The sequence below is a fragment of the Aquarana catesbeiana genome, linkage group LG03, assembly GCF_042186555.1.
Source record: "Aquarana catesbeiana isolate 2022-GZ linkage group LG03, ASM4218655v1, whole genome shotgun sequence".
Lineage (NCBI taxonomy): Eukaryota > Metazoa > Chordata > Amphibia > Anura > Ranidae > Aquarana > Aquarana catesbeiana.
In genome coordinates this window covers 122,085,828-122,103,150 of record NC_133326.1, presented here as the reverse complement: position 1 = coordinate 122,103,150, position 17,323 = coordinate 122,085,828, and the positions used below count along the sequence as shown (strand labels likewise).

Genomic DNA, 17,323 nt, shown 5'->3' with positions numbered 1-17,323 from the left:
ACCTGAGAATGCAGCCGGTGATTCAGCCAGCTGACCATAGAGCTGATCAGAGACCAGAGTGGCTCCAAACATCTCTATGGCCTAAGAAACCGGAAGCTACGAGCATTTCATGACTTAGATTTCTTCAGATGTAAACAGCGCCATTGGGAAATTGGGAAAGCATTTTATCACACCAATCTTGGTGTGGTCAGATGCTTTGAGGGCAGAGGAGAGATCTAGGGTCTAATAGACCCCAATTTTTTCAAAAAAGAGTACCTGTCACTTCCTATTGCTATCATAGGGGATATTTACATTCCCTGAGATAACAATAAAAATGATTAAAAAAAAAAAAAAAAATGAAAGGAACAGTTTAAAAATAAGGCGAGCAAAGTCGAACGCAAGCGTCGGTCTGGCGTAAAAATATAAATAGCAATTGCACCATGCATGTGAGGTGTCACCGCGAACGTCAGGTCGAGTGCAGTAATTTTAGCAGTAGACCTCCTCTGTAAATCTAAAGTGGTAACCTGTAAAGGCTTTTAAAAATGTATTTAGTTTGTCGCCACTGCACGTTTGTGCGCAATTTTAAAGCATGTCATGTTTGCTATCCATGTACTCGGCCTAAGATCATCTTTTTTATTTCATCAAACATTTGGGCAATATAGTGTGTTTTAGTGCATTAAAATTTTAAAAAGTGTGTTTTTTCCCCAAAAAATGCGTTTGAAAAATCGCTGCGCAAATACTGTGTGAAAAAAAAATGAAACGCCCACCATTTTAATCTATAGGGCATTTGCTTTAAAAAAATATATAATGTTTGGGGGTTCAAAGTAATTTTCTTGCAAAAAAAAATAATTTTTTCATGTAAACAAAAAGTGTCAGAAAGGGCTTTGTCTTCAAGTGGTTAGAAGAGTGGGTGATGTGTGACATAAGCTTCTAAATGTTGTGCATAAAATGCCAGGACAGTTCAAACCCCCCCCCCCCCCCAAATGACCCCATTTTGGAAAGTAGACACCCCAAGCTATTTGCTGAGAGTCATGTCGAGTCCATGGAATATTTTATATTGTGACACAAGTTGTGGGAAAGAGACAAATTTTTTTTTTTTTGCACAAAGTTGTCACTAAATGATATATTGCTCAAACATGGCATGGGAATATGTGAAATTACACCCCAAAATACATTCTGTTGCTTCTTCTGAGTACGGGGATACCACATGTGTGAGACTTTTTGGGAGCCTAGCCACGTACGGGACCCCGAAAACCAAGCACCGCCTTCAGGCTTTCTAAGGGCGTAAATTTTTGATTTTACTCTTCACTGCCCATCACAGTTTCGAGGCCATGGAATGCCCAGGTGGCACAAAACCCCCCCAAATGACCCCATTTTGGAAAGTAGACACCCCAAGCTATTTGCTGAGAGGTATAGTGAGTATTTTGCAGACCTCACTTTTTGTCACAAAGTTTTGAAAATTGAAAAAAGAAAAAAAAATTTTTTTTTCTTCTCTTTCTTCATTTTCAAAAACAAATGAGAGCTGCAAAATACTCACCATGCCTCTCAGAAAATAGCTTGGGGTGTCTACTTTACAAAATGGGGTCATTTGGGGGGGGTTTGTGCCACCTGGGCATTCCATGGCCTCTGAAACTGTGATAGGCAGTGAAGAGTGAAATCAAAAATGTACAACCTTAGAAATCCTGAAGGCGGTGATTGGTTTTCGGGGCCCCGTACGCAGCTAGGATCCCAAAAAGTCCCACACATGTGGTATCCCCATACTCAGGAGAAGCAGCTAAATGTATTTTGGGGTGCAATTCCACATATGCCCATGGCCTGTGTGAGCAATATATCATTTAGTGACAACTTTGTGCAAAAAAAAAAAAAAAAAAATTTGTCACTTTCCCGCAACTTGTGTCAAAATATAAAATATTCCATGGACTCAACATGCCTCTCAGCAAATAGCTTGGGGTGTCTACTTTCCAAAATGGGGTCATTTGGGGGGGTTTTGTGCCATCTGGGCATTTTATGGCCTTCAAAACTGTGATAGGTAGTGAGGAGTGAAATCAAAAATTTACGCCCTTAGAAATCCTGAAGGCGGTGATTGGTTTTCAGGGCCCCGTACGCGGCTAGGCTCCCAAAAAGTCCCAAACATGAGGTATCCCCGTACTCAGGAGAAGCAGCTGAATGTATTTTGGGGTGCAATTCCACATTGGCCCATGGCCTGTGTGAGCAATATATCATTTAGTGACAACTTTTTGTAAATAAATCACTTGGGACAAAAAAAATAAATATTCAATGGGTTCAACATGCCTCTCAGCAATTTCCTTGGGGTGTCTACTTTCCAAAATGGGGTCATTTGGGGGGGTTTTGTACTGCCCTGCCATTTTAGCACCTCAAGAAATGACATAGGCAGTCATAAACTAAAAGCTGTGTAAATTCCAGAAAATGTACCCTAGTTTGTAGACGCTATAACTTTTGCGCAAACCAATAAATATACGCTTATTGACATTTTTTTTTACCAAAGACATGTGGCAGAATACATTTTGGCCTAAATGTATGACTAAAATTGAGTTTATTGGATTTTTTTTATAACAAACAGTAGAAAATATCATTTTTTTTTTTTCAAAATTTTCGGTCTTTTTGTGTTTATAGCGCAAAAAATAAAAACTGCAGAGGTGATCAAATACCATCAAAAGAAAGCTCTATTTGTGGGAAGAAAAGGACGCAAATTTTGTTTGGGTACAGCATTGCATGACCGCGCAATTTGCAGTTAAAGCGACGTAGTGCCAAATTGGAAAAAGTCCTCTGGTCCTTAAGCAGCATAATGGTCCGGTCCTTAAGTGGTTAAAAGTCAGCAGCTGCAGTATTTGTAGCTGCTGACTTTTAATTTTTTTTTTTTTTTTTGACTGGAACTCCTCTTTAAGTCCCTAAGTTGTGGCAGGTGAGTGAGTGTCAGCATTTCGTTAGAAGCTGGTGCTTCTTCCCCAGACATCCCTTCTATTGCAACCGGCTCACCTGCAAAAAATGCGGTGCCTATGGACGCTTTGTCGGCGATCCCAGAGACCTTTTTTGCCAGGGTGGAAGTGGTGTGCGGGCGCAAGGGGTAAAAAATGCCCCCTTCCCCCCTGTCTTCTGGGGAGAGCTCTGATTCAGACTCGGGTCCCGTGGTGACTGGCGGCCCCTGTTCTGACGTGTCAGAGGATGCGGACCAAGACCGTTCGGACAGTGAGAATGACTCTGTGTCCGCATTAGCGCAGGAAAAAAGCGCTAGTAGAAGCACTTATCACTGCGGTGCGGGATACCCTGAGGATACAGGATGCAACAGGAACCTCTGCTGAGGTGGCGGTCCCTTTTTGGGTCCCGCAGACCGGCCCGCACGCCTAAGGTGTTTCCGTATTTGACTTATTTTGATAAGTTCATCTACAAGGAAAATGGGGAAGTTCGCAACGGGTCTTTTCAGTCCCAAGAAGAATGGTGGTGCGTTACCCCTTTGACGAGAGCCTCCTGAAAAGGACGTCTCCTCCGGTCGTTGACCCTCCCAGTATCCAGGTTAAATAAATTAACCACGATTTCGGTAGAAGGGACTCCTGCCTTCAAGGATCCTGCCAACTGGAGGGCCGAGGCAGTGGCCCGGTCCATGTTTACGGTAGTGGGGCCAGCGTTACGACCTGTGCTGGCCACGGCCTTGGTGTCGCAGACGCTTACTGAATGGGCAAAGTTGTTGCACCATGAATTGGAGAAGCAACAGTCTCCTCCGGTCTGCGTAGAGATGGCAGACCAGTTGGTGCATGGCCTTAACCACTTCAGCCCCGGAAGGATTTACCCCCTTCCTGACCAGAGCACTTTTTACAATTTGGCACTGCGTCGCTTTAGCTGCTAATTGAGCGGTCATGCAATGCTGTACCCAAACAAAATTTGCATCCTTTTCTTCCCACAAATAGAGTTTTCTTTTGATGGTATTTGATCACCTCTGCGGTTTTTATTTTTTGCGCTATAAACGGAAAAAGACCGAAAATTTTGAAAAAAAATGATATTTTCTACTTTTTGTTATAAAAAAAAATCCAATAAACTCAATTTTAGTCATACATTTAGGCCAAAATGTATTCGGCCACATGTCTTTGGTAAAAAAAAATGTCAATAAGCGTATATTTATTGGTTTGCGCAAAATTTATAGCGTCTACAAACTAGGGTACATTTTCTGGAATTTACACAGCTTTTAGTTTGACGGCCTATGTCATTTCTTGAGGTGTTAAAATGGCAGGTCGGTACAAAACCCCCCCAAATGACCCCATTTTGGAAAGTAGACACCCCAAGGAAATTGCTGAGAGGCATGTTGAGCCCATTGAATATTAATTTTTTTTGTCCCAAGTGATTGAATAATGACAACAAAAAAAAAAAAAAAAGTTGTCACTAAATGATATATTGCTCACACAGGCCATGGGCATATGTGGAATTGCACCCCAAAATACATTCAGCTGCTTCTCCTGAGTATGGGGATACCTCATGTGTGGGACTTTTTGGGAGCCTAGCCGCGTACGGGACCCCGAAAACCAATCACCGCCTTCAGGATTTCTAAGGGCGTAAATTTTTGATTTTACTCCTCACTACCTATCACAGTTTTGAAGGCCATAAAATGCCCAGATGGCACAAAACCCCCCCAAATGACCCCATTTTGGAAAGTAGACACCCCAAGCTATTTGCTTTGAGGCATGTTGAGTCCATGGAATATTTTACATTTTGGCACAAGTTGCGGGAAAGTGACAAATTTATTTATTTATTTTTTTTGCACAAAGTTGTCACTGCCTATCACAGTTTCGGAGGCCATGGAATGCCCAGGTGGCACAACCCCCCCCCCCCAAATGACCCCATTTTGTAAAGTAGACACCCCAAGCTATTTTCTGAGAGGCATGGTGAGTATTTTGCAGCTCTTATTTGTTTTTGAAAATGAAGAAAGAAAAGAAAAAAATTTTTTTTTTTCTTTTTTCAATTTTCAAAACTTTGTGACAAAAAGTGAGGTCTGCAAAATACTCACTATACCTCTCAGCAAATAGCTTGGGGTGTCTACTTTCCAAAATGGGGTCATTTGGGGGGGGGGGGGTTGTGCCACCTGGGCATTCCATGGCCTCTGAAACTGTGATAGGCAGTGAAGAGTGAAATCAAAAATTTACGCCCTTAGAAAGCCTGAAGGCGGTGCTTGGTTTTCGGGGTCCCGTACGCGGCTAGGCTCCCAAAAAGTCTCACACATGTGGCATCCCTGTACTCAGGAGAAGCAACAGAATGTATTTTGGGGTGTAATTTCACATATTCCCATGCCATGTTTGAGCAATATATCATTACTGACAACTTTGTGCAAAAAAAAAAAAAATTTGTCTCTTTCCCGCAACTTGTGTCACAATATAAAATATTCCATGCACTCGACATGCCTCTCAGCAAATAGCTTGGGGTGTCTACTTTCCAAAATGGGGTCATTTGGGGGGGTTTTGAACTGTCCTGGCATTTTATGCACAACATTTAAAAGCTTATGTCACACATCACCCACTCTTCTAACCACTTGAAGACAAAGCCCTTTCTGACACTTTTTGTTTACATGAAAAAATTATTTTTTTTGCAAGAAAATTACTTTGAACCCCCAAACATGATATATTTTTTTAAAGCAAATGCCCTACAGAATAAAATGGTGGGTGTTTCATTTTTTTTTTTCACACAGTATTTGCACATCGATTTTTCAAACGTATTTTTTGGGGAAAAAACACACTTTTTTAAATTTTAATGCACTAAAACACACTATATTGCCCAAATGTTTGATAAAATAAAAAAGATGATCTTAGGCCGAGTACATGGATACCAAACATGACATGCTTTAATATATGTGATTAGTCCGCGCTTAGGAATGGCAGGGTTTGCAGCCTCCCCTAGTAAGTCCCTGGTGGGACTATTCGGGTATTGGATATAATAGATGGGGAAATGGCGCTACCCTATATGTGTCTTATAATGATTACCTATGTCATAAAATGAACGAGGATATTACTATCCCAATGTTTCTACCACACTGTACTTAATTCCATAAAAGTGCATTAGGTTTGTAAAAATAATAATACTGAGTGATAATGGTGTCCAGTGTCTAAACTGTGACAATATGTCCCTTTGGCAGACGCCCTTAATGTGTGGTAATGTGTAACATCCAGAGACAAAATCCCTTTAAAAAGAATATCACTAGCGGTGCAAACTCAAACAGGTCTCAATGTGTACATACATTATATACAGTACAAGAATTAGTGTTTCAAGGTGGAATGTGTGTGGAGTGCCACCACTTACTACACCTATATATTCGAAACCTGTACCCTGCATGGGCTAATTGTGATTAGAGCATAGAAAAGATTATATGTATCTCAAACCATATGTGCTGTGACCTGTTTAAAATAGAATATACATATATCAAAACTGCATTTGCAACTATATAATTGTGACGAGAGCTATAAAAAAACTATGAACAGAGTCCAATGGATCAAAAATAAATAAAAAATAATAAGTAAATTCTAAAGCGTCCCGAATGTGTGCAGTCCAAACTTTTTTTAAAAAAGTGGGTGAATATGTCAACGGTGACTTCTGTGCTCTTCAGAGACAAGAAAAATTGGTGACTCCAGGTGCTCCCCCCCAATGTGATCCCCACTCACCAAAAGTAGTCACCCCTGCAGGGGTAGCAGGCATAGAGTGGGTTTCTAGAGTGAAGATTCCTGTGTATTTCCTGGTTGCCTCCGGTTGTCCGTGGGTGTATCCCAATGGCTCGGTGTGGGGTCTCCAGCAGGCTTTGTTCAGGGATGGGCTCCTCCGTATTTCCTCAGTAGATCAATGTGTTTTCTTGAAATTGTGCAGATGCTGAATGCAGATCCTCCTTCCTTCTGGCGGTGCTGTGAGCCAGAAGGAAGGAGGATCTGCATTCAGCATCTGCACAATTTCAAGAAAACACATTGATCTACTGAGGAAATACGGAGGAGCCCATCCCTGAACAAAGCCTGCTGGAGACCCCACACCGAGCCATTGGGATACACCCACGGACAACCGGAGGCAACCAGGAAATACACAGGAATCTTCACTCTAGAAACCCACTCTATGCCTGCTACCCCTGCAGGGGTGACTACTTTTGGTGAGTGGGGATCACATTGGGGGGGGAGCACCTGGAGTCACCAATTTTTCTTGTCTCTGAAGAGCACAGAAGTCACCGTTGACATATTCACCCACTTTTTTAAAAAAAAGTTTGGACTGCACACAGTCGGGACGCTTTATAATTTACTTATTATTTTTTATTTATTTTTGATCCATTGGACTCTGTTCATAGTTTTTTTATAGCTCTCTTGTCACAATTATATAGTTGCAAATGCAGTTTTGATATATGTATATTCTATTTTAAACAGGTCACAGCACATACGGTTTGAGATACATATAATCTTTTCTATGCTCTAATCACAATTAGCCCATGCAGGGTACAGGTTTCGAATATATAGGTGTAGTAAGTGGTGGCACTCCACAAACATTCCACCTTGAAACACTAATTCTTGTACTGTATATAATGTATGTACACATTGAGACCTGTTTGAGTTTGCACCGCTAGTGATATTCTTTTTAAAGGGATTTTGTCTCTGGATGTTACACATTACCACACATTAAGGGCGTCTGCCAAAGGGACATATTGTCACAGTTTAGACACTGGACACCATTATCACTCAGTATTATTATTTTTACAAACCTAATGCACTTTTATGGAATTAAGTACAGTGTGGTAGAAACATTGGGATAGTAATATCCTCGTTAATTTTATGACATAGGTAATCATTATAAGACACATATAGGGTAGCGCCATTTCCCCATCTATTATATCCAATGACATGCTTTAAAATTGCGCACAAACGTGCAGTGGCAACAAAATAAATACATTTTTAAAAGCCTTTACAGGTTACCACTTTAGATTTACAGAGGAGGTCTACTGCTAAAATTACTGCCCTCGATCTGACCTTCGCGGTGATACCTCACATGCATGGTGTAATTGCTGTTTACATTTGACGACAGACCGACGCTTGCGTCGCCTTAGCGCGAGAGCAGGGGGGGACAGGGGTGCTTTTTTTTTTTTTTTTTCTTTATTATTTTTTTGCTTTTTTATCTTATTCTTAAACTGTTCCTTTCATTTTTTTTTTTTTTTTTTTTTTTTTTTTAAATCATTTTTATTGTTATCTCAGGGAATGTAAATATCCCCTATGATAGCAATAGGTAGTGACAGGTACTCTTTTTTGAAAAAATTGGGGTCTATTAGACCCTAGATCTCTCCTCTGCCCTCAAAGCATCTGACCACACCAAGATCGGTGTGATAAACTGCTTTCCCAATTTCCCAATGGCGCTGTTTACATCCGGCGAAATCTAAGTCATAAAATGCTCGTAGCTTCACTTATGGGACTCGCCACGTCACCAAGTGTTACTGCAGTGCTGGTTTGACTACGACCGGGATATACTAGGCCGCTGGCGCTTGCCAGTTCACCAAAACGCTACCAAAAAAACTGTTAGCGATCGCAGGGATCAGGCCTGACTCTGCGAACGCTGAAGTTATGCGTTTAGTGTTTTGTAAGTGACCGTGATCGATCGATACTGCACTTGGGTGGGCTGGGCCGGGCGGAGGGGCAAAACGCAGGTGCTAGCAGGTATCTGGGCTGATCCTGCTAACACTGCGTACGTGGAAAGCTTACATCTTCATGTGTGAGGAGATGGGTTGGCGTCCGCGCACTTATTCAGTTTCCAGGATCCTGCTGTTTTTACAGCGAGGAGTGGATCAGAAACTTGCCTTAAGCACCATCAAGGGACAGATATCAGCCTTGGCTGTCTTTTTCCAACGTCCCTTGGCGACTCACTCATTGCTGGGTACTTTTGTGCAGGGGGTTCGACAAGTAGCCCCTTCGGGTTCGACCTCTGTGGGATATGAATCTGGTGCTATCGGCTCTCCAACCGCCGTTTGAAAACATTAGGGAGATTCCCTTGTTGACTCTTAGTCCTAGTGGCTATTGCATCTACCAGGAGGGTTTCTGGGTTGGTGGCCTTGTCATGCAAGTCTCCCTACCTGGAGTCTTCGCAAGGATAAGGCGGTGCTACGTCCGCAGCCCTCTTTTCTTCCAAAGGTGGTTTCGGAATTCCATCTAAATGAGGACATCGTGTTACCATCCCTTTGTCCTTTGTTAAGCCGAGGTTGCCTTACATTCCCTGGACGTGGTCCGGACTCTATGGGTGTATCTGTCTGCTACGACTCCCTTCCGGAAGTCAGACTCATGTTTGTTTCGGTGGCTAGTCCGAAAAAAGGTCTGGCGGTCTTGTCGTCCACCATTTCTAGGTGGATCAGACAGATCGTGGTTCAGGCCTATGCCTTAAAGGGGCGGGTGCCCCCTTTTCCTGTCACGGCTCATTCCACCAGGGCAATTGGAACCTCCTGGGCTTTCCGACATCAAGCGTCTGTCTGCCAGGTGTGTAAGGCGGCGACTTGGTCGTCCGTTCACACTTACACTAAATTCTACAAGGTTGATGTAAGCGCATCTTCGGATGCTTTTTTTGGCCGCAAGGTTTTGCAGGCAGCTGTGTAAGGTTGCAATTATGCTTTCTTAAGTTATAAGTTTTGTTGTAAACGCACCATTTGGCCGGAGGTTTTGATGGCGGCCGTTTAAGACGGCAACTTCTCTATTGAGGTGTTCCTTTTGTTGTGGGTGAAGTTATGTTTTGCTGGTTCCACCCCTCGTTTTTTGACACTGCTTGGGGACGTCTCTGAGGTCAAGAATTAAGGAGCTGTGTCCGTCAGTGAACGAAAGAGAAAATGGGATTTTTGTACTCGTCGTAAAATCCTTTTCTCTGAAGTTCATTGACGGCCACAGCACCCACCCCTCCTATTTGTTTGTACTGCTTTTTGACGAACTGAGCTGCAGGAAGCAGGGTGAGGGGTTATAGCCAGAGGGACCTCCCCCTGGGCGGTGCTGTGCAGTCTTTCTGTTTTTACATGTGTTACATGTTCTGCCTAGTCCTCTCCTGAAGGTGGCGTGATAACCCTAAGGTCAAGAATTAAGGAGCTGTGTCAGTCAATGAACTTCAGAGAAAAGGATTTTACGGTGAGTACAAAAATCCCATTTTTTTGACTTACCCTAAAATTATTTTCTTGGAGTTGAACCGCTTGGCGACTGCCCACCGTATATATACTGCGGCAGGGCGGCCGCTCTGCGCCAGATCACGTACCTGGTAGGTGAAATGACACTTTCGGGTCTGGGTGGGCGGGAGCCTACCAACAGGTCCCGCCGATCGTCCAGGAGAAAGGCACAATGGCGGTCTGCCTATATAAACAAGGCAGATCGCTCTTCTGTGAGGGGAATGTGCTGATCCTGTGTTCCTGCTAAACAGGAACATGGATCTTTACATTCCCCCAGTCAAAGTACCTCACCCACAGTAATCACTCCTGGGGAACACATTTAACCCTTTGATCTCCCCTGATGTTAACCCCTTCCCTGCCAGTGTCGCCAGTACAGTAACGTGCATATTTTTTAGCACTGTCCATTGTATTGGTGTCACTGGTCCCCAAAAAGTGTCAGGTGTCCGATTTGTCCACCGCACTATCGCAGTCCTCCTATAAGTTGCTGATCGTTGCCATTCCTAGTAAACGATTTTAAAAAATAAATAAAATATACCATAGTATATACACGCTGTAACCAATCAATATACACGTATTGGATTTTTTTTTTTTTTTTTTACCCAAAAAATTGTAGCAGAATACATATTGGCCTAAATTGAGGAAGAAATTCATTTAATTTTTTTTTTTTTTCTTTCTTTTCCTTTTTTTTTTTTTTTTTTTTTTTTACACTTTTTTTTATTGGGTATGTTTTTAGAGCAGAAAGTAAAAATTTTTTTTTTTTTTTATTCATTGAAGTGTATTTTTCCCAAAAATTTGTGTTTGAAAGGCCACTGTGCAAATACAGTGTGACATGAAATATTGCACCAATCCCCATTTTATTCTCTAGGGTCTCTGCTAAAAAAATATATATAATGTTTGGGGGTTCCAAGTAATTTTCTAGCAAAAAAATCTGATTTTAACTGTAAGAATCAAGTGTCAGAAAAAGGTTTAGACTTTAAGTGGTTAAACTTCCTGCATATTGACACAAGTTTTATCCCTTTGATCTAAGATGGAAGAGTTACAATGTTAAAATCTTGGCAGAATGCCAGGTTGGTGAGACTGCCAGAGTAAGCAGAGAACTCTATACTTGTTACATGAAAGAACTGAGACACTCCACAACATAGATTGTCAGAGGGGGTGAATGGAGATTGTGATCTTTTAACGATTAATTGTGCAGCTCTACTACCAGCATGACTTTTTCTACTGCCTAAGGATGATGGATGTCTATTTTTCAGCTCTGCTGTGTTGAAACTAACCAGTTTATCTTAATCATACCGTGCAGTTCCTCTCAGATTGCTAGCTGTTCACTTGTTCCGAAGCAAGATCACACGTTGACAAAACTCCAGGCCTTTGATTCATACTCTTACCCACCCGCACCATGTAACCTGTCTGACTAAAACGGAATTCTCTGCCACTATGTCTGATCTATTCCAGTGGCTATCACCACTTTTTGAAATGACAGAGACCATTAGTCATAAACGTTCTTCTGTCTTTCCTCCCCTTAACTATTTTCATGGACTACAACCTGATTTGCCTGGCGCATGCTGTCTTGTTAATTGAGGCAGTGCTTACTAGTCTCTGGATTGTTCCTCATGGCTAAGCTCTGGGAAGCGAAGTGAAATGTTCTGGCAGAAGCCCAGGCTGAGTTGTCTCTCTCATACCACCATAGGACTCCGTGGATGTGCGGCATCAGGGATCTTTGCTCTGGATGGTTATACCTAGTGATGCACATGGCCTTGGCCTTTTTACCAGGCGACTCCATTAACAGGCTTAATACTGGAGAGAATCGCATTGCCCTTTGTTCTCCGTGCCTTCCCTCCTGTTTGTGTCTTTCTTTCAGCGTGCAATCTGTAAGTGTCCCAGCACTTGCCTGCCTCACTTACCATACATTTCGAGTTATATGACTGCTGTACAGATTTTTTCTAGCATCTCTATTTCACTGATTTTCTCCCATTGGGCACGGTCCAGTCTCTAAGCTGGGTTCTCCTCCTTCCTTGGGGCATGCAGGTCACCTCCCCCAGGCTCTGCAATCTATCCGTTAAGGTATTTATCACCTAGTGTGATAATGGGGAATGTTATCCCAAAACTTGTTTCCATCCCTCATATTGCAACTTCTGTTTAGAGTTGCCAAACACCTAGCCCTTGGTATCCTACAGGTCGTGGCTTGGCCTTGTAAATCCTTTTCCTAACACCTTCTTCAGGTGCACTTGCCCACGCAGAGCCCCCCTTGTTTTCAAGGGGGTACTCCCCTTTAGGGTCCTTTTGTAATAGTTGCGCTGCCTTCTTTCCATTTTCCCTGGTAGTCATAGTTCTTTCTTGACTCTCCCTTCATTGTTCTTGGGAGCCCCTTCCCTTTTTTTATATTAAATGGGTAACAGATATTCTGAAGGTCAGTTCATCTGTCTTATTATGTAGGACTCTTCTTATCACCTTCTGTGAGATTTGACATTCTTATTCCCTCTTACATGCATGAAAGCATGTCAACCATCTTATGAATTCCCTTAAGGGTGGGATCAGAACTGACCTGTAGGAACTGACCCCTCTTTTCTTTCTCTCAATGGGATCTCTGTATGGGATTCGTCCCTCACCTTCCACCTGGTTGGGTGGTCATTTTGCCTTTTGTTTTAGGGCTCCTACCCTCAGGGAATAAGTCCCTGCTTCCATACTTGAAACGATTCTTCCAGAGAAGCTTGGATTCTTGGAGTTTTTACTGCATCCACAAACAGACAAACATTTCCCAGCACCCTTACAAGCTAGCCTGCAAAAAACCCCAAATTGACACAAACAATTCGCGTTAAAAACAGAGGATTTAGTTGTACGCCTTTTCAAATATATGTGGAAGCTGCAGTGCCTACCCGAAGACTCCTCTGTATACTGCAGACCTAACTCTGAGCATTAAAAGCAGTGGATAAAATAAGGGCTCCTTAAAGAGGAAGTAAAGTCTTCCTCTTTAATTGTACCTACAGGTAAGCCTATAGTAAGGCTTACCTGTAGGTACCGTAAATATCTCGTAAACTTGCACGTTTAGGAGATATTTACTATATACACTGGCACCGACATCGGCGCATGCGCACTGAAGGAATGGCCCACTCATGCCGTTTCTTCAGTACCCGTGCAGTGACTGACAGCACACGTGCGAATGCGGGAGAGTGATGTCATTTCGGCTCCGGCCAATCACAATCATTAAGCACTTGTAACATTGTGAAACCAGTCTACCGGCACTCTGCTCTTGGGATGTCCCAATAAAGCATTTTGGATCACAATCATGGTGTGCAGCCTATTCTTTTTACAGTCAATCACAGCGCCGGAGCCCGTGAACCCAGAAGTAACCCCAGAACAGATGTCGGCTGTGGGAATGGGCAGCACTGCAGGGCATCGTTCTAAGGTAAGTATTTCATAATTAACTAGTTTGTGATGCATACTAGCTCATTATGCCTTTGTCTTGCAGGTTTTTTTTTTTTGGGGGGGGGGGGGTTCGGAGGTTTACAACATCTTTAACTCCTTAACAACATAGGGACACACTGGACACCAAGCAAAAGCACAATAGCAGCTGAGATCACATTTCTATAGCGTAGGCAGCTTTGCGCTTACTAACAGCAAATGAGCTGCATTAGGGCAAGCAGGTGTTCTACCTGTGACCTGCTGATTGACATTTGTTCACTATGGGGTTGATTTTCTAAAACTGGAGAGTGAAACTGGTGTATCTTTGTGTGGTAGCCAATCAGCTTCTAACTTCAGCTTGTTCAGTTAAGCTTTGGCAAAAAAACAACTGGAAGCGGATTGGTTTCGTTGCAGAGCTGTACCAGATTTTTTTTCTCTAGTTTTACTAAATCAGCCCCTATTTGTTCTTGGTTGGGTGACTCTAGCTGCAATGTTATGCATGGGAAACACTAGTGTCTGCGTAGCCTTGGTAAAGCATACGGATAAATAATGAAGCCTATTTGGAGGAATATTTTTCTGATCAGGAAAACATTCATTAAATAAAATATTACTTGTTGTTCAATAGGTTTGTTTGAGCCAGGAAGATTTGAATGTTCTGTTTAGTGTACTGGTGGAAAACCTCGGTGAAGGTGGAGAAAATACCGCAGACCCAGAACAAGCTCATGTCCAAAGTGGTATGTTTGAATGACTCCCTGGGTTTGGATAAAGGGGAGTGCCTGTTGGGTAGGTAAATTTGCTTGATTGGTTAAGAACATTGGATGCTGTTATGTGCTTCAGGTATGTTTTCATGCATTCTGACTGTAGCAGAATCTCTTACCTCTTCCAGTCTAATGAGAACCTTCAGGGCCAAAGATAACAGACATCCTTCAATATGTGGTGGGTTGTGAAGCATAGTGGGTGCAAAGGTGATAAGTCATTGGGCGCCAGACACTTCTTGGATGTAAAAGAGGTTTTATTTCTTTGACAGTCCTTTTTATATTTTGCAAGGGAAAGAGGGCTAGGGCCAGGACACCCTTAAGTAGTTGCAATTCCAATTGGCAGACACTGAGACTTCAACAGGAGGACAGCCATACAGGGAAAGGCCCAAGCAAGGTGCCACTTCTGCACGTGCAGGATTGCTGTCTCCTATGGTAACAGTACTTAAACAGTTCCCAGCTCAAAGTAACAGTTCTCTCAGCTGTACTGCAACTTCTCCTTGTAGTTCTTCAGCTCCCTTGAGCTCCTGGTCAATCACTGGACCCGCTGATTCACTACACTGAATTCCTTAAGCTCCTCAAGGCTTTTGCGGTGGTATCTCCCTCAAGCATCACCACGCTTCCCTGCTGGTTCCCTAGCTTGGCACTTGGGATTCCTTCAAGCTTCACCCCTGCTGACCGGCCCAGTCCCTAGCTTGGCACACAAGGCTCTGCAAGCATCACCTCCGCTGTTTGGGTCCCTGACCTGATCACCGCCTGAAGTTTCCCAGTTCTCCAATGCGCCTGTTCGGTGAAAACACTGCTCCGGTACTTGCTTTAGTTACTCACTGTGGTCCCTGGTAAAGGCATTTGGTCCCTTTGTGACGACAGCTTCCCTTCTACCTCCGACCACTGACAGGTTCTCCGGCCGGCAGAACCGTCACTTCTGGTTGGACTGCAAGCCGCAGTCCCAACCCTGCACTGCCCTCTTACTTCTGAATAGGCCCTCACACAGCCTGGCAGCCTGATGCCCCCCGGGATAGGCCCAGACTCTGGCCTAGCAGTCTGGGGCATACGACACGCGTCCACCCAGACGGCGGTCCTGGTGGCACAAAAGACCCTAGATCCTCTGACCTCCCCGAATATATAGGCTCTCCCAGCAGGCCAAGGGATTCAACAAAATCCCTGCCCATTGGCTGAGATACCCCATATACCCATAACCTGACCTTGAGTTGTCCTTCTCAATCTAATACCTCCAAGTTTCCAGCCACCTAGTGGTAGAAGAGGAAAGTACAACCAGGGGAAACTTAGGGAGACATCAAAGGATCCCTAGCAATTAACTACAGTAACTATTCCTGACAAAGGACTTAGCGAGGAGCTCCCTGACCAAACCCCAGGGCGCTACATGACTGTAACAGAAACATAATTTCTCCATTGTGAATTCTGTTGTCCGTTTTTAAACTTTGTTAAATTCATGATTATCTTTTTGCAGACACTGTGAAATCTACACGGGAGGATTTGCAAGCTTCTGTGACTAGTTTTAAACATTCTAAAGAGCCGTCATTGGAGCTTGGAGTAGTGAAATCATCAGCTGCACTTAATCTTCTGCTTAATTTTGAAATTAAAAAGGTAATTTGTGATTTTTATTCCTTAAAAGTTAAGAAGAGGGACAATCTGGAATGGAGAAAACTTGCAGTGTGCTTAGCACAATATGGTGGAAAGTGATTGTTGCTTAACCACTTCAGCCCCAGGCCATTTTTTGCGATACGGCACTGCGTGGCTTTAACTGACAATTGTGCGATCGTGCGACCCTATAAACAAAAAAAGAGTGACAATTTTGAGAAAAACACAATATTTTGTACTTTTTGCTATAATAAATATCCCCATTTTTTTTTTTTTTTTTAACAAAAAGCTAATTTTTTCCTCAGTTTAGGTAGATATGTATTCTTCTACATATTTTTGGCATTTTTTTTTTTTTCTAGCGATGGCGGTGATCAGCGATTTTTATTGGGACTGCGACATTATGCCTCACAGACCAGACACTTTTGACATATTTTTGGGACCATTGACAATTATACAGCGATCAGTGCTATAAAAATGCACTGATTTCTGTGTAAATGTCACTGGCAGGGAAGGGGTTAACTGTGTTCCCTAGTGTGTGTTCTAACTGTAGGGGGATGGGAGTGACTGGAGGAAATTACAGATCGTTGTTGTTCCTAGCTAGTAGGAACTCACGACCCGCTTCTCCTCACAGAACAGGGATTTGTGTGTTTACACTACCTCCGCTACGACGGTTACTCTGTCACATCCTGTATTCCACATTACCCTGTGGCCAACTGTCTTCACACGAGTTTGCAGGAAATGGTCTGGTCATGTCTACCGAGAGCTTTTTGCTACCTCCCTTTGCCAGGTTTGAATTGCTCATGTCAGCAGAAGATCTCTCCGCTCGACATTCCGGGTGCGGAATGATTGTTCCAGCACCTGATCTGTGGCTGGATATGGCCTGGATACACAGGATGTCAGGATTTTGTTAATATCTCAGCATAGTCCCATGAAATCCAGAACTTTTGGGAAGATATAAAATAAGAATCACATTTTTTTTGTTGTTTAGAGAATACATTACTAAACTATACTGTTGTATAAGTTTGCATTCCCTGCATTAAGGTAAAAAACTCCCCACTAACTATCCCCCCCGGTCTGTGAAAACTATTGCATAGAGCAGGTAAATATAACATGTTTGTTATTTTATTTACAAAAAATGATATACTTTGCAGTCGCTTTAACTTTTGTTGTCCTCTCTCCCAAGGTTGTTCTACAGTTGATGAGGCAAGCAAGAGATTCCTCTCTGCATGTTGTCCAGATTTCACAGCTTGGAGCAGAGACAAGAGTAGGGGTTCATGAAATGATAGCAACAGTATATCTTCAAAAGATCAGTATGACTTGCAACGACTTCAAGGGTGAGTTTGTTGACACTGACCCTTTTTCTATTTTAGGATGATTAATTAAGATGCACAAATTTAAGTCAGCACATAAATTAGGCATTTGCTCATTTTTTTTTTGTATC

At 42.8% G+C, this 17,323-nt stretch overlaps 1 protein-coding gene across 1 annotated transcript in view; it reads left to right on the top strand.

Moving 5' to 3' along the window:
* Window positions 1-17,323, top strand: part of VPS13C (vacuolar protein sorting 13 homolog C) — a 548,274-nt gene that overhangs the window by 263,261 nt on the left and 267,690 nt on the right. Inside the window, exons 39-41 of the mRNA XM_073619118.1 lie at window positions 14,151-14,259; window positions 15,752-15,888; window positions 17,066-17,216. Of these exons, the coding sequence (XP_073475219.1) occupies window positions 14,151-14,259; window positions 15,752-15,888; window positions 17,066-17,216 (397 nt within the window). The remainder of the gene's footprint in view (window positions 1-14,150; window positions 14,260-15,751; window positions 15,889-17,065; window positions 17,217-17,323) is intronic.